General features: G+C 35.0%; 1 protein-coding gene across 5 annotated transcripts in view; it reads left to right on the top strand.

Moving 5' to 3' along the window:
* The window catches only part of FSD1L (fibronectin type III and SPRY domain containing 1 like), a 73,640-nt gene that overhangs the window by 21,337 nt on the left and 24,529 nt on the right, over positions 1 to 27,774 (top strand). For 3 of the 5 annotated variants that reach the window (XM_059141871.1, XM_059141870.1, XM_059141872.1), the window contains exons 2-6: positions 2,375 to 2,470; positions 4,898 to 5,029; positions 10,128 to 10,229; positions 18,323 to 18,345; positions 23,296 to 23,417. In XM_059141871.1, coding sequence (XP_058997854.1) covers positions 2,375 to 2,470; positions 4,898 to 5,029; positions 10,128 to 10,229; positions 18,323 to 18,345; positions 23,296 to 23,417 — 475 coding nt within the window. Of the gene's footprint in view, positions 1 to 1,002; positions 1,127 to 2,374; positions 2,471 to 4,897; positions 5,030 to 10,127; positions 10,230 to 18,322; positions 18,346 to 23,295; positions 23,418 to 27,774 lie in introns of all 5 variants that reach the window. The other 2 variants (XM_059141874.1, XM_059141873.1) reach the window with 2 other exon arrangements.

Below are 27,774 nucleotides of genomic sequence, written 5' to 3'. Positions count from 1 at the left end.
TACCCCAACTCCCTTCTCCTCTCTAACACCCCTTGTTTTCCATGATATTTGTTATGCTCCACAAATAAGTGAAACCGTATGATAGTTGACTCTCTCTGCTTGACTTATTTCACTCAGCATTATCTCTTCCAGTCCGGTCCATGTTGCTACAAAAGTTGGGTATTCATCCTTTCTGATGGAGGCATAATACTCCATAGTGTATATGGACCACAACTTCCTTATCCATTTGTCCGTTGAAGGGCATCTTAGTTCTTTCCATAGTTTGGCGAACCTCCCTGGTAGTCTAGTAGTTAGGATTCGGTGCTCTCCATAGTTTGGCGACCGTGGCCATTGCTGCTATAAACATTGGGGTACAGATGGCCCTTCTTTTCACTACATCTGTATCTTTGGGGTAAATACCCAGGAGTGCAATGGCAGGATCATAGGGAAGTTCTATTTTTAATTTCTTGAGGAATCTCCACACTGTTCTCCAAAGAGGCTGCACCAACTTGCATTCCCACCAACAGTGGAAGAGGGTTCCCCTTTCTCCACATCCTCTCCAACACATGTTATTTCCTGTTTTCTTAATTTTGGCCATTCTAACTGGTGTAAGGTGATATCTCAATGTGGTTTTAATTTGAATCTCCCTGAGGGCTAGTGATGATGAACATTTTTTCATGTGTCTGATAGCCATTTATATGTCTTGATTGGAGAAGTGTCTGTTCATATCTTCTGCCCATTTTTGATATGTTTGCCTGTTTCGTGTGTGTTGAGTTTGAGGAGTTCATTATAGAACCTGGATATGAACCTTTTGTCTGTACTGTTATTTGCAAATATCTTCTCCCATTCCGTGGGTTGCTTCTTTGTTTTCTTGACTGTTTCCTTTGCTGTGCAGAAGCTTTTGATTTTGATGAAGTCCTAAAAGTTTATTTTGGCTTTTGTTTCCTTTGCCTTTGGAGACATATCTTTAAAGAAGTCGCTGTGGCTGATATCAAAGAGATTACTGCCTATGTTCTCCTCTAGGATTCTGATGCAGCCTTCCCATTGAGATCAGGAACAAGACAAGGATGCCCACTTTCACCACTCTTGTTCAACATAGTATTAGAAGTCCTAGCAACAGCAATCAGACAACAAAGAGAAATAAAAGGTATCCAAATTGGCAATGAAGAAGTCAAACTCTCTATTCACAGATGACATGATTCTTTATATGGAAAACCCAAAAGACTCCACCCCCAAACTACTAGGACTCATACAGCAATTCAGCAACGTGGCAGGATACAAAGTCAATGTGCAGAAATCAGTGTCTTTCTTATACACTAACAATGAAAATACAGAAAGGGAAATTAGAGAATTGATTCCATTTACTATAGCACCAAGAACCATAAGATACCTGGGAATAAACCTAACCAAAGAGGTAAAGGATCTGTACTTGAGGAACTACAGAACACTCATGAAAGAAATTGAAGAAGACACAAAAAGATGGAAGACCATTCCCTGCTCTTGGATTGGAAGAATAAACATTGTTAAAATGTCTATACTGCCTAGAGCAATATATACTTTTAATGCCATTCTGATCAAAATTCCACCGGTATTCTTCAAAGAGCTGGAGCTAATAATCCAAAAATTTGTATGGAATCAGAAGAGACCCCGAATCGCTAAGGAAATGTTGAAAAACAAAAACAAAATTGGGGGCATCACGTTACCTGATTTCAAGCTTTATTACAAAGCTGTGATCACCAAGACAGCATGGTACTGGCATAAAAACAGACACATAGACCAGTGGAACAGAGTAGAGAGCCCAGATATGGACCCTCAACTCTATAGTCAAATAATCTTTGACAAAACAGGAAAAAATATACAGTGGAAAAAAGACAGTCTCTTCAATAAATGGTGCTGGGAAAACTGGACAGCTATAAGTAGAAGAATGAAACTCAACCATTCTCTTAAACCGTACACAAAGATAAACTCAAAATGGATTTTTTTTTATCTACTTTTGTGTTTCTAAAATGTTTTTTATTTTTATAAATAAAGTGTCAACTTTTAGTGCCTCTTTGTTTTTCTCCCTCATATCCTATTAGAAAGCTCCATTTGTTTTGCAGCATTTAAGGATTTGATTTTATTCCTTGGCCCTGGTCCTATGACCTAAAATAATACTATTGGTATTAAATAATACTGATCATCTTCAATATGAATGGTATGGTGGTGATTAAATTGTACACTAGGAATAAGGTTTATAAAATAGCACAAATACATATCCCATCTTTTGTAATTATAGGCCTTTGGCAATTTATCTCCTCTTATATAATGTATGGTTTATTTAGAAAGTTGTTATGGGTTTATAATTCTCTTATTAAAAATATTATGATGCTAAGTGTTTTTCTTGTTTTAATCCTAGGAAGCTCTACAAAGGATCATTTCAACCCTGGCAAATAAAAATGATGAAATTCAGAACTTTATTGATACACTAAATCAAACACTAAAGGGAGTTCAGGTATTAATCTTTTTAAAAATGTTTCAGTACTGTGTCATAATGAATGATTGTTGGGTCAGATCAAAAGTATAAATATATCAACTCTAGATTATAAATTAAAGGAGGTGAGAGTAAGGTTTTTATTTTACTTATTTCTTTATTTAAATGCATGTGTTTTGAGCATGCGCACAGGTGGAGGGGAGAGACAGAAGGAGAGGGAGAATCGACGGACTCCTGGGTGAGAAGGGAGTCTGATGCGGGGCTTGATCTCAGGACCCTGGGGTCATGACCTGAGTTGAAGGCAGATGCTTAACCAACTGAGCCACCCAGGCACGTGCCCTGAGAGTAAGGTTTTTAAATGGTAGATAAATAAAAATGTTTTCCTTCCTTTTTTTGTATTATCAATGGAAAGAAATAGTAAGGAAAGAAGAAAACTTTGCTATAGTAGTTGGTAGGGAATATTGTAGTGCTCGCGTTTCACCCTTTCCATTATAGATTTGTCTTTTGTAATTTTAATTAAGAGCAAATTATATTTTTTCAGAGTACTGAGAAGCTATTTCTTTTATAATAAATAGTGGAAGGAAAATGTGGATGGTAAGAAGTTTGCATATAGAACTGGAAGAAAGTAAAAATAAAAGTAAAAAAATAAAAGTGCTAATAGGAAGAGGAATACTTAAGGAAATGGTCCCAGCTTTGGGCAGATAATCCATACTGTATATAATCAAATGTTGATGAATATGTCTTACTGAATTTAGTGGTCATTTTTTGGTAAAATAAACAGAAGATTTATAGGACACTTGTAGAGAGTAAGTCCTTCCCTATGGTTTTTGTTTGAACCTAGGTTATTGCCTGTATCTTGGCCTGGTAAACCTTATAGTCCTTTTATTTCCTTTACTTCTGAATTTGTAATAATTGAAGTTAGTTGATTAAGATCTTCACCACTTAACTGTCTTTCCCAAACTATTTTACTGGAAAATTTGGTGAATCCAGGAGTCCACTTTCTTTAAATAAGCAAAGCTAGTTGTGTTAAGGCTCTTGATCTATATATAAGGGAATCATCACATTTGACATCTGGAAAAATAGACCATGAGCTAGTCCAAACAATTTCTCTGATTAATAAATTATTAGTACTCTACCTTAGAATCCAGAAAAAAAAAATAGAGGGGGCATTTAACTACAGTCTTGTCGCTGGAGTTGGGAGCATAAGAGGTAGTAGGCAAGAGACTGTGAGGATGTACCAATTGGTTATTGAGGATTAGTCCGTTCTCTTTTTACAGATGAGTAAACTGAGGTCCAGGAATTTAAGTGGCTTGTCCAAGGTCACACTGTTACTCAGTAGTTAATGCAAGATTTGACTTAGGTCCTTTGCCTACCAGACTGCACGTTTGTTGCCGCAGCTTGTTCTTTATCACTGTAAATCAATTAGTAAAATGATTTACACCACTTTTGGTAAGACTCCAGTGACATGAGTCTGGCTTCTGTAAAAATTATAAGCAAAAGTTTGGTTTATGTTATTGCAGCAGGTTGTACATATTAGTTTTCTTAACCAGTGCCCAATTCTCTTTATTGAATGATTCATCTAAGTTGAAAAATGCCTAACATAGTTTCTTCTGTCTCATAATTGCTGCAAGTGTAGATATTGCTTATCTAGAGGTTTCACAGATATTTTAAGTTATTGTTGAAATAGCAGCATCGTGCTTAATTGAGGCAGTAAGGAACTGGGAAGTTAGCAGGCTTGAAATGCTTTATTGGTTCTACCTCTAATCACTAGTTGTGTGGCTTTGGGCAAGTCACTTTTCTGTATTTTAATTCCTGAAATTTAGTAGTTTGACTACAAATTCTAGTCAGTAGATGACTTCTGAGGTTCCTTAGAGCACTCAAATTCAGTGTTTGATAAATCTCTTAGGTCCAGTAAGGAATTGCTTGGTCTTTTAAGTTATGTATATCTTATATAAACACACTGCTTCAGACAACCTAAAATATTTTAAGATTTCACAAAATTAGCACATATTGTTCTTCAGTTATGGAATCAAAATCTTGATTATTTTATTAAAATGCATCATAGATGATTCTGATGCACAACAAAGGTTGAGAACTACTGGCTTAGGGTCTGCCTTGGAACCTGAAGGTCTGGACAAGTTGGCAACCTTTAAACAGCCTTTCACATTGTCCTGCAGAAACAGTGTCTAAAAGCTAAAAAGAATATGGGCCAGTCTATAAAAAGCTGTTTAACTCAACATAATGGAGATAGTGCTGTTGGCATTAGCAGCCAGCCTCTATGATTTACCTGTTTTTAAAGCCTATGTCACATACTAGAATTTTGTTGTTTATATGATTTTTGCGTGGGGTAGTTTATACTGTAATATATTCTCTCCTTTGATAAGCATATCTCTTAGTTTTCTAATGTTTGACAGCTCCAGTATAATCATTGTTTTGTTTATTAAACAGGAAAATTCTTCTAACGTACTTTCAGAATTAGATGAAGAATTTGATAGTTTATATTCTATTTTGGATGAGGTGAAAGAAAGTATGATTAACAGTATCAAACAGGAACAAGCTCGTAAATCACAAGAGTTACAGGTGAGTTCATACAACATATTTAAATATGAATAATTTTAGTCTATGTATTATTATTATTTTTTAAAGATTTTATTTATTTATCAGAGAGAGGGGGAGAGAGCGAGCACAGGCAGACAGAATGGCAGGCAGAGGCAGAGGGAGAAGCAGGCTCCCTGCTGAGCAAGGAGCCCGATGTGGGACTCGATCCCAGGACGCTGGGATCATGACCTGAGCCGAAGGCAGCTGCTTAACCAACTGAGCCACCCAGGCGTCCCAATTTTAGTCTATTTAATACTTGATTTACTGACAGGAAAAAATCAGTGAATTTCTGTGAATAACTACTTTTATCTTATAGAAAATGATTATTAACTTTGTTTTGGTTATATATATCTTGGTTTTTTTTTTTAAGATTTTATTTACTTATTTGACAGACATCACACATAGGCAGAGAGTCAGGCAGAGAGAGAGGGGGAAGCAGGCTCCCCACTGAGCAGAGAGCCCAATGTGGGGCTCGATCCCAGGACCCTAAGATCATGACCTGAGCCGAAGGCAGAGGCTTAACCCACTGAGCCACCCAGGTGCTCCAGTCTTGTTTTTTCTTAATTGTGGTAAAAACCCAAGATTTACCCTTGTAGCCTTTTTTTTTCTTAAGATTTTATTTGCTTATTTGTCAGAGCGCAAAAGCAGGGGCAGTGCAGGCAGAGAGAGAGAAGCAGGCTCCCTGCTGGGCAGGGAGGACCCTGGGATCATGACCTGAGCCAGAAGGCAGATGCTTAAACAACTGAGCCATACAGGCGTCCCTTGTAATAATTTTTATTTTTTAAATTTTATTTATTTATTTAAAGATTTTGTTTATTTATTTGACAGAGAGAGACACAGTGAGAAAGAACACAAGCATGGGGAGTGGGAGAGGGAGAAGTAGGCTTTCTGCTGAGCAGCAAGCCTGATGTGGGGCTCGATCCCAGGACCTGGGATCATGACCTGAGCTGAAGACAGATGCTTAAATGACTGAGCCACCCAGGTGTTTCCCCTCGGTAATCATTTTTAAATGTACAGTTCAGGAGTGGGTTAACTCTGTTGACATTGTTGTTTAACATATCTCTAGAACTTTTTATCTTTTAAAACTGAAATTATCCCCATTGAACAACAACTTCCTATTTCCCCCATACCGCACTACCTGGCAAACCACCAGTGTGTTTCCATGATTTTGATTATTCCAAATACCTCATAGAGGTGCAATTATTCAGTATCGTGGCTCAGGTCATTGTCTCAGGATCCTGGGATTGAGCCCTATTTCAGGCTTTCCACTCAGCAGTGAGTCTGCTTCTCTCTCTCCATAATCTCTCTTACTTTTGCTCTTTCTCAAATAAATAAATAAAATCTTAAAAAATAATAAACGGCGATGTGACCTATAACATTATGTCCATTTTAGGTGTACAGTGTAATAATTTAGTTTTTATACATATTGCAAAATGACCACCAGAGTGTCTAGTTGATTGAATCCATCACCATGCATAGTTATACACTTTTTTTTGTGATGAGAACTTTGAAGATCTTTTTTTTCTGAGACTGTTCACAAATTACTGCTTTTAATTTTATGTCATATATTTTTTTCATCAGTTTCAGAGGTAAAATTTAGTGATTCATCAGTTGCAGATAACACCCAGAGCTAGTTACATCAGGTACCCTCCTTAATGCCCATCACCTGATTATCCCTTTCCCCCACTCACTTCCCCTTCAGCAATTCTCAATTTGTTTCCTATAGTTAAGAGTCCCTTATGATTTGTCTTCTCTCGATTTTCATCTTACTATATTTTTCCTTCCTTCCCCATGTTCATCTGTTTTGTTTCTTCAATTCCACATATGAGTGAAATCACATGGTATTTGTCTTTGACTGACATTTCACTCAGCATAATACCCTCTGGTTCCATCCACATCATTACAGATGGCAAGGTTTCATTGTTTTTGATAACTGAGTAGTATTCCACATGCTCTTTATCCACTCCTCTGTTGATGGACATCTGGGATTTTTCCATAGTTTGACTCTTGTGGACATTTCTGCTACAAGCCTTTGGGTGCATGTAGCCCCTTCACATCACTACATTTGTCACTTTGGGGTAAATACCTTGTAGTGCAATTGCTGGGTCATAGAGTAGTTCTATTTTTAACTTTTTGAGGAACCTCCATACTGTTTTCCAGAGTGACTGCACCAGTTTGCTTTCCTACCAACAGCATCAGAGCTTTCTCCACATCCTCACCATCTTTTGTTTGCTGAGTTGTTAATTTTAGCCATTTTGAGTGGTATGAGGTGGTATCTCATTGTGGTTTTGATTTGCCTTTCTCTGATGCTAATTGGTTTTCTGTTTATGTCTACTGCCCATTTCTTGACTGGATTATTTGTTAGGTGGGTGTGGAGTTTGATAAGTTAAGTTCTACTTTCTTAGCAGTGTTTAAATACACAGTACTGTAGGGGCACCTGGCTGGCTCATTTGGTAGAGCATTTGACTCTTGATCTTTGGGTCATGAGTTCAAGCCCCACAGTGGGCCTAGAGATTACTTTTAAAAAATATAATTCTTTTCACCATGCTGTACATTATACACCCAGGACTTATTTTATAACTGGGAATTTGTACTTTTTGACCAACATCACCTGTTCATCCATGTTTTAAATTTTTTTGGTAGTAGCCATCTTAATGGGTGTGAGATGATGCTCTTTGAAACTGGTAACTGCAAGGATTTTAGGACCATTTTCTCTTCCTGTTTGAACACTTGAGATCTTCATTTTTTCCAGTGATTCCATTGTTTTTGTTTTCTTCTTTTTTTAAAAAAAAAATCTTACATCCGGTTGCCCTTTATAACTCTTAATACTTGCCTCTCAATGCCACAAAAATTTTGGCAACTTTTTTTTATAGGAATAGTGATCTAGGGGAGATGAAGAGATAGGCTATAAAGTAAGACTGAGTTGTTGAATTATAAGCTTAGTGAAATAAATTCATTGTTTTCAAAGGAAAAGGGAGGATGATACCACCCTAATGGTAATTTAAACCATAAGGCTTTATTGGGATAGTTTAAAAACCAAATATTAAAAGGATTCACAACTTGGCTACCAGTGCCATTTTCTTCTTTAGTTGGAGACAGTAGAACATCTCTGTTCTTCTTTTGGGTTTCCAAACTCGATAGCATGTTGTTTTCATTAAAATTTTATCAGTTACTCTAAATAACTGACAAGTTATTGGTCTTTAAATTGTATTCCTTTGTACCCTTTTCTTAAACTTTCCCTCTTGACTTGAAAGCAAATCCATAGCATTTTCTTTCCTTTTTTTTTTTTTCTTAATATAAAGATTTTATTTGAGAGAGAGAGAGAGTGCACCAGCAGGGGGAGGGACAAAGGACGAGGGAGAAGCACACACCTCACTGAGCAGGGAGCCAGGATATGGAGCTCATTCCAGGACCCTGAGATCATAACCTGAGCCAAAGGCAAATGCTTAACCAACTGAGCCACTCAGGTGCACCTGTAGTCTTTTCTTAGAATAAGATATTTTATCTTAAATTTTGACCTCAGATTGGGTTCTTTCCCTTTAATAGTTTCTTGAGATATATTCCTTATTCTTTTTGTTATTTTTTATTTTAATACTGCATTCACTTAGTGTCCCCTAGTGATCCTGTGTAGACCATTATTTTTTTAAAAATATTTTATTTATTTATTTGTCAGAGAGAGAGAGACAGTGCACAAGCAGGCAGAGGCAGAGAGAGAAGCAGTCTCCCCACCGAGGAGCCTGATGTGGGACTCGATCTCAGGACCCCGGGATCATGACCTGAGCTGAAGGCAGTGGCTTAACCAACTGAGCCACCCAGGCGTCCCTGTGTAGACCATTATTAGCTACCATTATTAGCTACCATCTCAGTGATTTTGCTCAAACTTTTCGTAAAGCTCTTATACAAATGGAATATTTCAAATGATGGTTTGCTAATTATTCTTTGGAACTTGTAAAAATTTTACTTATAGGAATTTTTACTTATTTACTTATAGTATTTTTAGGAAGATACTATACTTTACTTAATTTACTTATAGTATTTTTAGGAAATTGTGGTTAGGTTCTTAGAATAACACATGAAAACCTATTGTTCACCAAGATAGGGCAAAACTGTTCTCCTTTTCCAAAGAAAAAATATGACACATCCAGAAACAAATAAAATGAGCCATAGTTTATCCTTAGTGCCGATCTTAGGGGGTACCTAAGTAGATTGGAATATGAAATAGATAGTAATAAATAGCTATTAATATTCTGAAGAAGAATCTTGGGTACATTAAGAAAACTTAGAAATAGATCTGTTTCTTCGTTTAAAGGTATCACTAACAATATTTCTGCACGACTGGCTTAGTTTTAGATCACAGATGATAAAGAGTGACAGAGAACTGACTAAGACAGACTGGTATGTGAAATTAATACATCACAGTGGCAGGGCACATCACTGCAACAGTTATGTCTTTTGTTCTTCTTTATTCTTTTTGAAATCTTAGCATTTACATTTGTGATTCCTTATGTTATCCAATTTTGGAAACTATAAATTAGCATTTATGGCAGTATGTATTACTTGAGTAACATGATAAATGGACTACTAAAATTGTGCTCAACTGCACGTACCTTTAACTTGATTCATAAACTTTAGTTTTATTTGTTAAATATCATCAAGAAACCTAGTCTTCATTTATAGAGGATGTTTTCTGCAGATGGACTATTTTGATAATTTAAATTGTTTATGGTTAAAAAAAATAGTTGATAAATTTCTGACAGCCCTGATTGAGAAAAATGTTTAATTTGACCTGAACTATTTATGATTGCTTTATTTTCTGTTTTGTTTTTTAAGGGATGAGTTTATCTATAGCTGAATGCAATTAAACTGTTTTGAACAAATTATGGAAAGATGTTAAGTACAATATATTAAGATAGTTAAATTTGTTACATATATGACTAGTGAATATGTTACTTTAATAGCTCTCTAAAATATTTTTGTTCAGTTTTTTCTATTAAAATTGTAAGTTCATTTTAAAAATATATATTTAAGGTTCTAATGGAAATAGGAAATTTTATTTTAAAGATTTATTATTGTTTTTTAGAGTCAGCTCAGTCAATGTAATAATGCCTTGGAGAACTCAGAAGAACTATTAGAATTTGCAACACGGTCATTAGATATAAAGGAACCTGAAGAATTTTCAAAGGTATTAAAACATCAGCCAAAAAATCTAAACTAACCACTTAAATAGGAGAGCCTTGTTTTAAAAAACGATGTTTTCCCTTTCAATTTTGGATTAAGTCATCTCTAATACTAAAGTCTTTTATTTCTTAAGTAAAATGCTTACCTATTCGTTTATTCCAAAGTGGACACCTGGATGTGTCTTCAGGGTAATGCACAAATTATTTAATTTCTCTTTAATGCTCTGTTTGGATGGATCAAGTTATTTTCCTTTACAATTATATCCTTATTAGCCATTTATTTTAAGGGTACTTGTGTGTTTTATTTGAGTCATACCTTTGTTATAAATATTTCATGACTAAGGAAAGAAGATTAATACTGCTATTAACATTCTTAAAAATCTAGTTTTGTATTTCTTTCTTTCTCTGAGCTGATTGGGAAAACATCACTTGATGCGTATGAGCACTGTAACCTAGTGATATTGGTTATTAAATGTATTAAACGTCCCACTGTTTGGTGTAATTTTTTTTAATGTTTTATCAAAATATGAAAATGTAGGTTCTTATTTGGAGGGTATGTTTGGTATGAAGTATAAACAGTAGAATAATAAGACTGCTAATGTTTTAAGCTAGAACCTAGTGTTTAAGAGATTCTGAATTCTAGATTCTAATTTTTATTTTAACTAGGGTCATTTTTAAATGATTACCACATTATCAAATCAAATCTCTTTTTGATGTAGAATATATTTAAAAATGGTGTGAGAAAAGTGGCAACTTGAGCTTTATAATTAGGAAAATACATACTGTAGTAATCTTAGCAACTAAGTATTTGAGTTTGATACTACTTTCTTGGTCTTTGTGGGCTATGTAGTAAACTTTTTTAGTGTTAGAAAGATGGCTTCATAATCCATTTGTGTCTACCTAGTACTTTAATTTCATTATTTTTCTATGAACTTGAAGGTAGAAGAATCTTCCTTGAAAAGATAACATTTGGTGGCTTACATCCCTCCATTCTGAAAATGAATTTTAAAAATGATTTCCTTTTAATGAAATGAATCAAAACAAAAGTTCTTTTGCTATAAATCTGCAAACTAATTAATCCTTGAATTTAGAGGTCGATTGTAAGTAGGTTCATCTTTGTATTTGGTAGGACTTGCTATATAAATGAATTTTGAAGAAAATGTATCATACTTTAAATACTTTAGAATATAGATACGTCACCTATTCAGAGGACATTATGGGATAACCTCAGATATCTGGAACATAGCCAAAAAAATAGAGAAAGCAAAAAATATCTGTATCTAAATGAGTGTCATAAAATGCATGGGCAGTTCCTCAGAATCTAGTGACAATTATATGGAGAGTGCTACTAAAGCTTTAGTTTTATCTTCAGTTTCCTTGTTGTTCAGAGTCCCCTTCAAGTAGAGTGGGCCAGCTGCTAATGACAGGCATAATCATAGCAGCAAGAATTAACATCTGAGAGCCTGAAAGTGAGGAAGAAGAAGACAGGAAAACCATAAAACTTGGACAGACGTATTTGAAAACAGCTTGAACCCAGTTGCATTTAAGTAGGGATTGAAGCTCGGAAAAACTGTGATCAAGTTTGTTTCTCCCAAGTTTCCCTTTCTACTCTTTTCAGAAACCTCTCCCCTTCCTCTCAAAGTCTACTGTTTTCTCTTTCCTTTGTCCTTTCCAACTTTGTTAAAACTTTTTCCCAGCTGGTTGTAAATTTGAAAGGGTCTGATAAATTCCATTGTGGTTTAAACATTTTCTTGATGTTCTGTGTTGCTTATTTTATATTTTTGGTTTTCTAGCCTTTTGAAGTACTTCTTAATAGCTTAAACCATTTGGAAATGTGGTGAAATAAATTATTTGTCCGTGTTTCCACCTAGAAATTGGAGTTTATTGTTTAAGAGAAATGCTTAACTGGGAGTTGTTTGCAATTATTTTCTTAGTATATCTAAATTGTATCCAAAGAATGGTTTGATTCCAAGTCAAAAACCAGGTTCCCCTTTGCCAGGTGCATAGACCTGCCTCAAAGACCTAATAGCTGACAGAATAGGAAAGATGACTTTGAAGATTAATTATTGGAATTTGAAGAATAATCATCTAGTATATTGTTAGATTTTTGGAAAAAAAATTATTTTAAGGTGTAGTGTTTATGAATATCCCATATTAAAGTGATTAAATCAGATTATTATTAATAGTTCATGGGCACAAGAAAGTCATAGGCTAAAATCCAGTCCACAAGTCTTTTTAGACCTCATTATCTTCAAAAACAGTACTTTAAATACTGATATATGAATGATCACATTGCAGTACCTCAGTCTGAGAATTGAATATGAAGCTATGCTTTATTAGCATTAGCATTAGCATTAGCATTAGACAATCTGAAAATGTATGAGTAAAAATGGGAAAGGATTTTGGAACGTGCTTTCACTGATTTTTTTAAAAATTTGGTATTACAAATTGGTTTTATTATCACTATTTTTTTTTAATCATTAGAAGTTTGGTTGATAGTAAATATATGAAGAAGGATCACCAGCAAATGCAATTTGGATCATTTGCTATATTTCTGGATGGACAGTGGCCAGACCTGGCTTCTCTGCTAATAGCTGTCCTGTAGAGCATTGCTTGGATCCTTTGACAGAATTAATATTTCCATTCTCCCACCCCTGAATTTAGAACTTGAATTCTACTTATAAAAAGAGCTGAGTCTGTGGAGCAGTTTCCAAGTCACTAAGCATCCACTTCCTCACTATCCTGCCACACATAACCCAATTGTCAGATTAGAAGGGAGTGAATGGTTATCTGTACATGGAGCCTTTGGTGGAATAAAAAATACAGAGTAGGGTAAAAGGGGGAATGGTGTCTTCTACACTTGATCACAGATAAAAAGGGAGAATGGATTTTCGGTATTTTTCCACTTCAGACTCCCAGTAACTCGTCATTGGCATATTGTCCTGTCAGTGTCAGCCCCTAACCACTGGGAGGAGCAGATGAGTGGGGTAGAAGCCGCTCACAATGTTTTCAAGGGAAGTACTGGCAGATGTGCTTTCTGTGGGTTGAAGTCAGGCATGCTGAGAGAGGAGAGGACCTTCACTGAAAGCATGCATGTTTCAGCTACGAAGGCAATTTAAAAACAAATGTAAATATTTGTTAAGAATAGCCCAGACTAATTTTTCACCTTTATTTCATTTGAGGGTGTTTATGTCATATAGAAATACAGTTTCCTATTATGAAAATGTGCTTAGTCATAGAACAGATGTATGCAGTGCTATATTCAAAGTTTATTTCAAGTTATTTACTGTAGCTTTATGAAAACTAAAATGATATTTTTGGAAAGTAGTTCTTTTTATAAACAGATAAATATATAGAATATATAAAATTTTTAACATATGGAATTAACTGCTTTGCAGTGTTTTTGTTTTGTTTTTTTAAAGTTGGTATTTTTTGCCAAAAGGAGAGTAGCATTTTAAAAAATTTTTTTATTTGTTTTAAGACCTTATTTATTCATTTGACAGATAGAGATCACAAGTAGGCAGAGAGGCAGGCGGAGAGAGAGGAGGAAGCAGGCGGAGAGAGCCCCGTTATGGGGCTCAATCCCAGGACTCTAGAATCATAAACTGAGCCGAAGGCAGAGGCTTTAACCCACTGAGCCACCCAGGTGCCCTGGAGAGTAGCATTTTGAAACTGTCTTTTTTACTTTCTCTGACTGAGTCCCTTTCATTTCCCAAGTCATTCCTTAATATGGTATCTTGGGGATGAGGTAGGAGTCTCAATTATGTATTGTAAAAAATAATGGGAAAGTATCATATGTTTGTTTGCCCCATAGTCATTTTCAGTTTGTCTCAAGGAAACATTTATAAAAATTTCTGTCCCAAATCTAGTAGGAAAATCCGAAGTATAAAACAATGTGAACATACAGACAAGACTTGGAGTTTCTCAGTGCTATGTGGTATACAGAGTGTTAGTAGGAACGCTATTGGGCTTAACTGCAAGTCAAAATAAAGATGAATCCTGTCAAGCAAATGCCAATTTTGAAATCTAGTTTTTGCTTGATTTATCATTTTGACAATGTGAGTATATTTTTCTCTGTTGTTATTCAGAAACCTTTATAGTTGGCCCTTAAACAACATGGGGATTATGAGCACTGACCCCCACGTAGTTTAAAATCCATGTATGACTTTTGACAACCCCAAAACAACTACTCATAGCCTACTGTTGATGAGAAGACTTGCTTATAACATAGTTGGTTAACACATATTCTGTGTTATATGTATTATATGCTGCATTCTTACAGTAGAGCTAGAGATAAGAAAATCTTAAGGAAAAGAAAATATATTTACAGCACTGTAATGTAAAAGTGGACCCAAGCAGTTCAAACCTGTGTTCAAAGGTTAACTGTATTATTTTTGTTGCTTTTTATTAGTGCTCTGACTTGAACTAACTTCCCCTTGTGGCCTTTTCATTTCAGCCTATATTTCAGAGAATTAGGTTGTTAAAATGCTTAGTTTATTTTGGATAAATTTTAAAAGTTGCTGTGTGCAAATAAGACAGGATGGACTTTTAGAGTTTGAAGACACTTTAGTGCTCATCACTTTGTAGATGAGAGAACTAAATCCTAAAAGAGTTAAGTGACTTGCTGATTAGTGTGATATGAAACTGAAATCTCTTAAGCCTTGGTCTTATTCTATTTTTTGCTGAGGAGTTTTAGAATTTTTGCTGATTGGGAAGAAATTTGGAAATCTCAAATTTTGTTCTTTTTTGGGTAAATGATTCATTGAGTACAATAAGCAAGATATAAAACGTCTTTATTATTATTCCTGTTTTAACTATTTAGAAAATACTCTTCAGTTAGCTGCTCCACATTAGAGTTATCTTAGGGTATTTTGCATCTAACATTTTTCTATAAAAGGAGGAAAATGATGTATCAAGAAGAAATATAGAAACAATAAATCTTAACTTTTAGAGTGCTTGCTAAATTCATGAAAGAAAATAGTTTCTGTATCTACTTATAGAATATTAAAAGCAAGAGAAATTGGGAAAAGATCTGGTTTAACTTCTTTATACTTTATTGGTAATTATGAAGACCCATTTGTGATTACTCCTACTTGTACTCTTATTACAGGTCTTTTTAAGGAAGTTTGGTCTGAAGTGACAGATTCCTAAAACTGATAAAGGATAAGAATTGTAAGATTTATTTTGATAACATTTATTGAGAGATGGAGGAAGGGAATGAGAGAGAAAGAAGCTATCTCTGAGAGGACTAAAGAAAAATGAAGTGCTAGCAAATAAGATTTCAGTAGAAGACTGAAATAGAAATAGTGATTAAAATTGAAATAGAAAATAGTGCTACTGAGCAAGGTTATATAGCTAAACTTCTTGAAGGCTTTTAAATAATACGCAGTAGCATTACCCCAAAATCTAAAGATTCAACTGAGGCCTGTTCATAACTCACTAAGTGGAATTATATAGGTGCAATTAAATACATTAGAGCAGTGGTAAGTTCTGGAATCATTTGGTACTTGGTAAGCAGAGATGTTTAATTGACAAAAGGCATTGCTCTTGAAATGGAAACTTAGAGGAATCAAGCAATACAGTAATGTGTATCTTTTGGATAGATTTCTACTTTGGGAGAAGAAATTCCAGAAAAAATAAAACTCTTTTTCAGTTTAGGACATTTCTTAAAATTGGGCCCATTTAGAGAAGTATCTTCAAAATTTGAGACTTTCTACCCTTTTATCGTTGCACAGAATAACTTTTTCAACCCCTTCTGCATTTACACAGTGTATATACTGTTAAATTCGAACCTAAATGAAAGAGGAACCGCTGAGTCTTCAGTTTGATCACCTGGGTATGTTTATATATAAATGCACAAGACAACAGTTTTTCCAACATTATTTGGCTTTTCATCTGTTCCTTTTCTGGTTTGTCACAAGCAACCTAGTACATTAAATGATAACAAGAAAGCTTTACATGTATGTGCGTATCTGCACACTTGTACACAGACACATTAAAAAATGGCACCTTCTAAGTTAAGTAATACTAGGCACAAAACTGAATCATTGTAGTCAGTTTAAAAGACAGTATTGGGGGTGCTTGGCTGGTTCAGTCAGTGGAGCATGTGACTCTTAATCCCAGGGTCATGAGTTTGAGCCCACTTTGGGTGTAGAGATTACTTTTTAAAAATTTTTGTAAGGAAATTAAATATACCGCATAATGTTTTTGAAAGATAAAAGAAAATCTCTGTTAAAAAAAAAGACAGTTATGGTCTCATATTGTTGGGTTCTTTTAGAGTGATTGGTAAGTAATAGTCTTCTAACCAAATTCTAAACCAGATGCGAAATAAGAGAAAGCAGTAAAGCTGACATGAGGCCAAATACCAATCAAATTATATCAGAGAATTTAGCTTATATCCATGGGCAAGCATTCTAATATGAATCCTAGAGTTAGTCAGACTTGCCCGCTCAGGTATGGTCAATACAAGGGTACAGCTCTGTGTATGTGTGTGAGAACCCGTTTCTGTGAAATTCCTACGTAGAGGGAAAGAACAGAGTATATATGTTTTCTGTCAACAAGCTGCCAGAAAGAGGGAAAATAGCTGATTAAGTCCTTTCACCTCACCGGGAGAAATGAAGGAATAGAGAGAGGCTATAGGAGTAATGCAGTGGCATTTCTCCATATGTAAAGAAACACCAAGAGCAGAGGACATTTATATTAAAATCTTTGGTGGTATTTCTAGCTGTAATGACAGTAATTTTAAAAAATGACTATAATTGACTTTCCTAACATTTCTTATTCCTAGTACCAAAGTAGTGTTATGACTTAAGCCACGTATTAATGGCATCAAATCAGGTTTGCTATAGAATGTGGAGCTTTGAAAGGATCTGTAGAAACAGTAAGGACTAAAATTTCTTAATAAAGGAAAGAGAATGATTAGTGTACACGTCTCACAATTGATTATGGAAATGTTGGAAATGTGTCATATGTTGATCTCCTAAATGTCAGTTCTAGTTTTTTGTGTAGAAAGGTACTCAGGATATTTTAGGGTGGGTGTAAAAATGACCAATTCCAAATAAGAACAATATTAGAATCGAAGAAGAGAGGCAACAGAAACATTGCTATATTAAACTAATGTTCACTTAAATTTAATAATTATTAATATTACCATGTGCCAAGCTTTCCGCTAGGCCTAGGATAGAGTATAGAGCAAAACAGCCATGGTTTACATTGGATGTGTTGTTAATCATGGTGGTTAGTTTGGGGGAAAATAAAACTTTTGCTGAATATATTATATATAAATGTGAAGGGGACAACGGGGTTTTGTGTGTATTTTTCATTGCTTTCTGTATATTGTACAGCACCAAGTGATAGCTGTGCCCTTTCCTAAATTCGTGTTAGCATTCTGAAAAAGAAAAAAAAAAGATATCATGCCGAATAGGTTTAAGTTAACTGCTTCTGTGAAGTCATCTCAGGGAAAGACCTTATTGCCAGAAGTATTTCTCTGGTTTCTCCTTGTCTGAATTTTTGTCGTTATAACTTTACTTTTTGGGGTAAAGGATTGAAGAACTGCAGCCCAGTTTTATATGTTAGCAGGCAAGCTCTCAAAATGCAAAGCCTTTGCCCAGGGAAGGCCTACAGAGAAAACTTGGAACAACTATGATGAAATGGTGAAAGAGATAATTGAAGAAAAATTGGACAGCAGATTTGAAATGTATAAGAAAAGCATTAGATTGCATAGAAATGTGTGCCCCTTGAAGGAAATTGATTGTTCTAGTTGAGGAGTGTCAGACTGAATTGGAAGTGGAGGTGTATTTTGATAATCCTAAGGTAAGGAAAAACATGTATAGTCATCTGGAATTAGTTTGAAGTGTCAGTTTTCCTCCTTTTGAGGTGATTTATAGGGGTCTGGATTTTGTTTTTGTTTTTACACTATAGATCTAACATCACATTATGTAAGCTGATGTGAACTGTATAAATTTCCTGTAATTCATGTTTTGGTGACTGTGAACTAATCTAGGGTTTATATCCTAACTTTTCTTGCATGTCACTGCCATTGAAACTTGCATGAAAAGCACTAACTACCTTCTTTCTCTTCTCCCTGATTTGCTCGAAGGCTGCCAGACAGATCAAGGATAGGTATGGTATAAAACCTACATTTTTATATAAATATCAATAGTGAAGTCAGAAATGAAATTCAAGAACAGTTTCTTACTAGACTTTTGTTGGTTGAAATAAAAATACCTAATGGCCATGTTAAAAAAAAAAAAATCTCTTGCATATCTTCTGGAATAAACAATGTATCAGCAAGATTTTATTTTAAAAAACATAGTTGTGGACAATTACATACTTCCAAAAGAATTTCATTTCTGGTATAATATAGTTAGTTTTAGTACAGTTCCTAATTAGCTATGAATGGATGGAGGCCCATCTTGGATAATTAAAAAATATATATTCCTGGAATGTGTTTTTTTGTTGTTCATAATTTATAAGTATGTCTTATTCTCTGAGGAGTCAGCATTTTTAATAGTAAGAGTTGAAGCTCTCCTATTTCACGGCTCTCCTGTTTAACACCTTTGTATTCTCATTCCATCCTATTCCTGGTGCCATCTCTTTCTGTTTCTCATGCCACTACTATCTAATATGTGGGAAGAGAAAATTAAAATGGTGAAAGACTATCTTAAAAGGTCTTTCTCATTGGTAGGGCCAGGATTAAGAAAGATAGTTTAGTACTTACGGTAATGAAGACACAAAGGGCTAAAAGAACTGCTGGCAGTTCTGGATTGAGTTACCACAGGTTTTGAGATTATCATTTGAGATTATCATTTACGGTTTATTTGAGGATTATGATTCTCTGAAAGCCAGCTCTTAAAAACACCACTCTGAATCCTAGATTAAATTATTTATTCTTCATCAGATAATTCAAAAAATTATTCATCATAGATTCTGTGAAAACCAATGTGTCTATTGTTAATTTTGGCCTAAGTCTTCAATTCTGTTTTTCTGATGGTCTTATTTGACTAGAGGCAAGATTCACATGGCACTCATAGCACTCTTAGCACAAAAACTGGTTTTTATATAGTTTTAATATATTTTTTGTATCAGGGAATGGTTAAAGACAGGATCAGCTTATCAATCCTGAATGTAGAAAGGTGATTATGAGAGTTTGAAGGTGAAAAGTATTGGCTGTGTATGGGGAGTGGATGCTAGGTAGGTCAGTTTATTGAATAAGATATAATTGGGTTGTATCTGCTGAAATTGCTACATGTAGTCCATCTTTCACTGTGGCTGGATTATTCTTCTTTTTAGCCACTTACTCCACTAGGTCTAGCTAGGGTCTCTGATTTTCTGGATTAGAAGTCATTTCCTAATCAGGCTTTGGCCTATCCAAGGACTTTGCGAGGTGCGCCTGCGTGGCTTAGTGAGTTAAAGCCTCTGCCTTTGGCTCAGGTCATGATCTCAGGGTCTTGGGATCGAGCCCTACATCAGGCTCTTTGCTCTGCTGGGAGCCTGCTTCCTCCTCTCTCTCTCTCTCTCTCTCTCTCTCTCTCTCTCTCTGCCTGCCTCTCTGCCTACTTGTGATCTCTGTCAAAGAAATAAATAAAATTAAAAAAAAAAGAACTTTGTGCAAACCCTCACAAGATCTTCTCTTATACTCTCCAAGGACTCTATACGGTTCTGTACTTCCAAGAATCCTGTCTTTTACCCATGACATCTTTCTGTATCCAAATTTGTCAGAATTTAATTATGAATTTTCATGGTTGAACACAAGGCTTCAGTGAAATTTGACTTCTTTGCCTCTTCTAAGCCCATTTCTAGGCTTGATTTCATCAGCTTCCAGGTGATCTCAGGAGTAAAGGTTCCTTTTTCTCTGTCAGGGCAAACTCAAACTCCCCTGCAACTTATACATTATTCATTTCGGCTACCCATGAAATTTTCACTTACTGCTTGAGAACACTTCTAGGTCTTGGCTAATTTTTTTTTTTTTTTTTTAGACTTTAATTTTTTATTTTTTATAAACATATATTTTTATCCCCAGGGGTACAGGTCTGTGAATCACCAGGTTTACACACTTCACAGCACTCACCAAATCACATACCCTCCCCAATGTCCATAATCCCACCCCCTTCTCCCAAACCCCCTCCCCCCGGCAACCCTCAGTTTGTTTTGTGAGATTAAGAGTCACTTATGGTTTGTCTGGTCTTGGCTGATTTTTAACTTCATAATGTCCAAGTTTCTCTGATATAAATATTAGGTGCTCTCCCAGGAAGCAGGCTTATAGAATTCCATCATTGTCATTTATGATACAAAAATAATTTAAATATATAGTCTTAGTAAAATAATTTTTCCTAAGGGAAGAAAGGATTATTACCTTATATTAGGGCAGAAGAGGAATTTTAAGGAAAATCTATGTAACATACCTGAGCAGGGAATCAAATACATAAAAATGAAAGCATCTATGAGAATCGACTATTTATCATTTGTTGTGGTAGAAGTTAATGCAGTAGAAACAGTGGGAGTAACAGGAAAAACTAAGCAATGAAAAGATAATAGCAGATCCCTGTAACTTTACAAATCACTGGTATATACTTATGGATGCTTTTTAGTAATGTTGGAAGATGGTTAGTTAAGATTTGTTGTGAACTTACAGTTCTTGAAAAAAGGGGTCATGAAAGGGTGAGTCAAGTTAATTAGATACTTTGAGGAAACTGAAAGTGTTCATCCATATGTTTTGCAGTTTTTTCTTTGTAAAAAAGAAACTAAGGGGAAAGGATTTTTGTATTCAGTTGTACTATAGGAAATAAACCAAGAAAGTCAAGGTGAATCAAAACATTCCTAACCATATGGATCCTGTAATGGTAGGGAATTATCTATGGATTTTAGGTTGATTTGGGCTTTCAGACACAATTATCTAAATGTACTCAGTTTAAAAATAAAAAATTCAGGGGTGCCTGGGTGGCTCAGTGTGTTAATAAGCCTTTGTCTTCACTTCAGGTCATGTCATGATCTCTGGGTCCTGGGCTCTAGCCCCGCATCATGCTCTCTGCTTGGCGGGGAGCCTGCTTCCTCCTCCTCTGCCTGCCTCTCTGCCTGCTTGTGATCTGTCTCTATCAAATAAATAAATAAAATCTTAAAAATAAAAATAAATAATCCAGTCTTTTAAAAGATTATAGCATTGTTGTACATCTAAGTTGATTTTTGGACACTGACTAGAAAATAAAGGTCATTTTTGTTTTTACGGTTCTGATATACTGTTGTTGTTTTGTTTTTTAAGATTTTATTTGAGAGAGAGAGAGAGCGCGCATGCAAGATCACAAGCGGGGGAGGGGCAGAGGGAGAAGCAAACTCCCCCCTGAGCAGGGAGCCAGATGTAGGACTTGATCCCAGGACCCTGGGATCGTGATCTGAGCTGAAGGCAGCTGTTTAACCAACTGAGCCACCCAGGTGTCCCTTGATAGATCTTTACTTTTTTTTTTTTTTTTTTAAATTTTTAATGTTTTTATTTTTTTTGATAAATGAACTTTTTTTGATAAATGAACTTTTGGAGGACATTATTTTTCTTTGAGGCCACAATTAAAATTTGTGATAAAGTTTCAGATTTAAATTCTATGAAAAAATTTCAGATATTTTTCTCAACAGTTCTCAGCAAACATTTAAATAGAAGCATCCAAGTAGGTTTAAACTCATTCATTGATTTAGTGGTCATATACTAGTACCTCTCTGAACATAGCTCTTTCAGAAGTCCTAAATCAAAAGATTCTTGGGACTTTAAAGAGCAAAGTAATTAAGACTTAGCCTTTGTTCCTAACTTCTTACTCATATAATCTGAAATTTAATTATTGAGAACCAACAGCTTAAAATAATATGCTTGGCTTTCAATGAGTTCACTTCCCCGTAAGTTGTATTTCACTGTAGCACATTCTTCTTGATCAGTAGATAAGCTGTTTTTGACTCATTGTTATTAATAAAGTGATTACTTTCCGGGTTTTAAAGTGAAATAAAATAACTGAATATAACAACAGCTTGACATTTTTTATCCCAAAATAACTGAATACAGCAACAAGTTTGATATCTTGGATACCACGTATCCTTGGGTAGATTTGGCAGATCTGAATGACTAGGCCTGGTAGTTCCCTTGTTCCTCAGCTCTATTTACTACTTCTCCCAAATTGTGTGCTAGCGGGACAACATCCATGAATAGTACTTTTGTATCATTCTTTGACCAAAGATAATAAGGGAAGTTACTTTATGATATTTGCGGAAATTTACTGTAATATGAAAAATTCAAATTTGAGATAAATAAAATGACAAATTATTAGAATATGAGAATTTCTTTTAATCTCCAGTTTTCATTGACAGAACAGTTCCCCCATACTTTGGGTAAAATGAGGTCTGATATGGCTTCTTTATTTCTTTTTTTTTTCCTTTTGTTGTTTGTTATACCACATTCATCTATTAAGTATTTGTTAAACTATTATTTCCATGTCATATGGTTTCCCAAGGTTGTTTTTCCTTGTATCCTTCTGATATATCAGGGTGACACCTAGTAGCATGGAATTTAAAATTGTGATTTCACTTCTCTCCTTTCTCATCCATACCCTATCTTTAGCAGCTTCCAGGCTGTACAATATTTGGTCAGGTTAATTTTACTCTTAATTGAGGACACACAGAGTAGCTGTGACTACTAAGGAAAATGTACATTCAGTTCATTATTTGGCATATGAAAAGGAGTGAGGTTGGCATCAGGAAGTCAGATTGAGTGTACAGTGCTTCAGATACCTGTTGGGTCTGTTAACAATGATTTATATGGGATATTTTTTTCCTGTGATATTTTTGTTTGTAATTCTATAAAACTACCTGGAGGAAAGTTGCTTAAAGTTATACTCATTGTCTAAATTTAAAGACATCTTGCAGTTTTCTTAGATAATTTTCAAAAGACTCTGAGAACAAATTTCTTTTTCGCTTTGTTACCTTTGTTATAGTTTCTGAAATCACTAAAATGAAATAATTCCCATTTTTTTGTTTGTAAATTAAATATGGTATATTCCCCATTCTTTTTTTTTAAAAGTATGTTTGTGTTTACCGTAGAGTAACAATGGCTTCAGCCTTCCGCCTTTCTTTGAAACCAAAGGTCAGTGACAACATGACTCATTTAATGGTGGATTTTTCTCAGGAAAGACAGATGCTGCGAACATTGAAGTTTTTGCCAGGTAAGTATGTACACATAGTACATGTAAAGTGTTTTTTTGAAATGAATTTTGAAATGTAAATATTAAGAAGTATAGTTGGGTTTTTTTTCTTTATTCAGCTAAGGAATAATTAAATTTGCTAATCTTTATTTTTAGAGAATTATTTTCCTGGTAGTAAAAGTTCCATTTTGAGAATCCCATTCAAGGGATGTCTTTTATTGTTAGTTGTAAGGCAGAGAGAAACAGTGTATCCTGATGGTTAACAGTGGGTTTTGGGGGCCGGACTTGGACTTGAATCTTGGCTGCCATTTCTTGCTGTGAACCTTGAACAAATTTTTTAACTTTGTTTCATTTTTTTAATCTTTAAAATGTAATGTTATTCTTCAAGGGTTTGTATAAGAATTAAATGAAACCTCTAAATCATTTGAAAATAGTATCTGGCACATACTTAACACTTAGTGCATATTAGCTGCTATCATTAATTATGGTTTTTGGCTCAGATAGACTTTCTAGTAATAATATGTTAGTATTGGTTTATTACCGTATTAGTATGAGGATATTCCAGTAGCCAAAACCGTTTGAAATTGAGTTCCAAATTATTTTCCACATGTGTGAGATAGCCAACTAAGTACATTTTGTCCGTATTCTCTTTTTAGCTAACATGAAGTAATGGTGTTAGGTTGATCGCTAAAACAGTTTGGACACAGTGATTTGAGGGAATAGGTGCCCTTTTTACTTATTTACAGGTGCTTTTTAGTTACAGATTCTAGTTAGAACTGGCTTTAATTTTTGAAGTTAGCTGTTTTTGAATAGAGAATGTTGATCAAATAAAGCCATTCTCTGAATATTTGGTCAGGGACTTTAAAATACGATTGTAAAGATAGATTAGTAGTTATGAGACTGTAATGGAACTAATAAGCGTAGTGTAAGTGAATTATTATTAATTATTACAGGTCAGAATTTCTAGAGGAGTTTATAGAAGGAAAAGATGAGAGAAGGAACTATAGGTGTACACCAGGGGAGGAAGGTGTACTTGTCAGTGGATATCTACCTGCAAATTGACCTTTCAGAATTACTATTATATTGTAATTCCCATTACATATAAATTCAGGAGAGTCAGGTGTAGTGGATTGTGAATGTACACATATTATTATTTTGATTTTTTAAATAAAAACTGATAAAGAGCAATATTCTCACCATTATTTTCTTTCTCTTGAGTTTTCTGTGATGGCTTGAGAGATCAAGGTCATGTTAACTATATAGTCAAGTAGATTGCATGGAAAGTTAGGATTTCCTTTTTTGGCAAAGTGTTAAGACAGCCTAAAGCAATGAGGTACAATAAAATCCTTCTGTGGGTGAGTTCCGTCTGAAGGGAAAAAATATAGTAGGTTGTTAAAATTTATGAAAGATGAATTCATCTCACTAATTTTTTATTCTCCCATAAGATGGAGTCAGATTAACTTAGAAAAACAAATACCTTCATCCTTTAATAATCCATTCCATAAACACCCCAAAAATTAACTCTATACTATATTATGTGTAGTAACATAAGTTTTAGATTTACTTAGTCTGAAAAATGGAAGTGATGATGGATGATAATAACTACAGTCATCTTCTTCTTCTCTAAGCTATTTTTTATACATTGAAACTTAAGAATTTACATCCTTCTCTCTGCGCTTCTATAACTCACCTTCCAACTATCACCACTTTCTTGGATTTTTTTTCCCCATTTTTATTTTAGTTGCCACTTTTAGCCATTTGTACTCTCGTGGGGACCATTATTCACAAGAAAGAAGTATCTACTTGCCAGTACATTCTGAAAAGAATGGCAGCTGAATTAAGATGTAGATAGTGGGGTTAGTTGGTTCTGCTTACAAAATTTTTTTTTAAGATTTTATTTATTTATTTGACAGAGATCACAAGTAGGCAGAGAGGCAGGCTCCCTGCTGAGCAGAGAGCCCGATGCAGGGCTCGTTGATCCTAGGACCCTGAGGTTATGACCTGCGACGAGGGCAGAGGCTTTAACCCACTGAGCCACCCAGGTGCCCCCTGTCCTGCTTACATATTAAATGATTCTTGCTGTCAGCCTCTTGAAACTTTAAGTACAGGTTTTTGACTCCGCAAAATTATGAAATTGCTACATGTCACAGGCCTTTACATTTCCTTACATGTAGGCATTGCAGAGTATGTAAATTCATAAATGCCTGTGGTTTATTGTCTTGGCAGCGAATAGTAGTGTGTATTGCTTATGTTTCAGGAATAGAGATTAGCATCTGTTATGTGTTATAGAGACAAGAATCCTACAAAACAGATGAAGGAATTAATAGTAATGACAAATGATAAATACTTAGTTGTCTTTTCTCTTTTTAATTATATATATCAGATTCTAAATACTTATTGTACATTTAGTTAAACACATACAAGAGTTGAACTTTGGAGACTGAAGTTGTCCCATTTTTCTCCTTTCCTCCTTTTCTTACTAGTTAGGCTTGAAGATGTAAAATTTACATCTTTGGTTTACATCTTTACGTCTTGGGTTTTTGTTTTTGTTTTTGTTTTTGTTTTTTAAGAGCCTGGTGGAGCCTGATGGTAGGCTATGGGGCTTGAACTCATGCCTCCAAGATCAAGACCAGGGTGGAAGTTAAGAGTCAGACGCTTAACTGAGTGAGCCACCCAGGAGCCCTGAGGACTCATCTTGGTCTTGATTATTTTATCTCAGATGTAAAATACTTGGCTTACTTTGTTATTTGTTAAGTGCCACATTGCATTGTATTTTAACTTTTGCATATAATTCCTTTGTTGTCATAGTTTTTAAAATTAATACTTTGTGGGGTGCCTGGATTCTTGATTTCAGTTCAGGTCACGATTTCAGGGTCCCGAGATTGAGCCCTGCGTTGGGCTCTGCACTGGGCATAGAGTCTGCTTGAGATTCTCTCTCTCCTTTCCTCTCTGCTCTTCCCCACTGCTTATGTGTCTGTACACACACACACACACACACACACACACACACACACTCTTTTTCTTGCTCTCTCTCAAAATAAATCTTTTTTTTTTTAAGATTTTATTTATTTATTTGACAGACAGATCACAAGCAGGCAGACAGGTAGGCAAAGAGAGAGAGGAGGAAGCAGGCTCCCTGCTGAGCAGAGAGCCCGATGTGGGGCTCGATCCCAGGACCCTGGGATCATGAGCTGAGTCGAAGGCAGAGGCTTTAACCCACTGAGCCACTCAGGTGCCCCTCAAAATAAATAAATCTTAAAAAAATAATACTTTGTTTTTTAGAACAGGTTTAGGTTTATGGAAAATTGAGTAGATTATACAGAGACTTATCATGTATCCCCTGCCTCCCCCAAATATAATTTACTCTATCATTAACATCTATACCTTTGTTATAACTGATGAACCAATATTGATACATTAATTATTATTTTAACTATTAGTTCATAGTTTACATTAGGGTTCATTTTTTGTGTTATATGGTTCTTTGGGTTTTGACAAGTGTATAATGTCACATATCCACCATGACATTATCATACAGAATAGTTTCACTGCTCTAAGATTCCCCTGTATTCTACCTGTACTTCTCTTGTATCCTGCAGCCTTGCTATAATAGCGTGTTAGTTCCAGGAATTTTTTTTCTTGATTCTTTAGATTTTTTGCATTGACATTGATGCCATCAGTGAACAAACAAAGTTTTATTTCTTCCTTCCTGATCTGTATACTTTTTACTTCCTTTTCTCATCTTACCACATTTAGCTAGGACTTTCAGTACAGCATTGAATAGGAGTGGTGAAAAGGGACTTGTCTTAGAAGAAAAGTATCTAGTTTCTTAGCATTAAGTATGATGTTAACTGTAGGTTTTTTGCGAATGTTCTTTATCAAGTAAAGTTCTCCTCTATTCTAGTTTGCAATTCTTGTCATGAGAGGGTGTTAATTTTATCAAATACTTTTTCTCTGTTGATAAGATCATATGATTTTTCTTCTAATATGATTGATACATTAATTGATTTAAAATGTTGAACCAGCCTTGAATGGTTGGAATAAGTTTTTTAAAACTCTTTTTTTAGTGACAGAATGCTTAAATACAGTATCTGCAGTTTCACACATTTTAGACCCATCTATATCACTGGAGGACCATGTTCTTCAATTACATCTCTTGTTTTGCAAACGGAACATCTATTGATGTTGAGGAGCTATGGAAAATCTCTTCTATGGAAGAGAAATTAATTACTATTCATACATGTTAGTTATGGCTCATTTACCCGGGTTGATTTTAATGAACCATGGAACTCCTTGCAGAAACATCTGAAAATCCTAAAGTGTTTTTGGGGGGCTGGAGAACTCATTTTTGTTTAGTGATGAGAAATTACAATTCTTT

The sequence above is a fragment of the Mustela lutreola genome, chromosome 12 (assembly GCF_030435805.1).
Source record: "Mustela lutreola isolate mMusLut2 chromosome 12, mMusLut2.pri, whole genome shotgun sequence".
In the NCBI taxonomy this organism is placed as follows: domain Eukaryota; kingdom Metazoa; phylum Chordata; class Mammalia; order Carnivora; family Mustelidae; genus Mustela; species Mustela lutreola.
The sequence above is the reverse complement of the archived record's forward strand: the minus strand, read 5'-3'. Positions and strand labels throughout refer to the sequence as shown.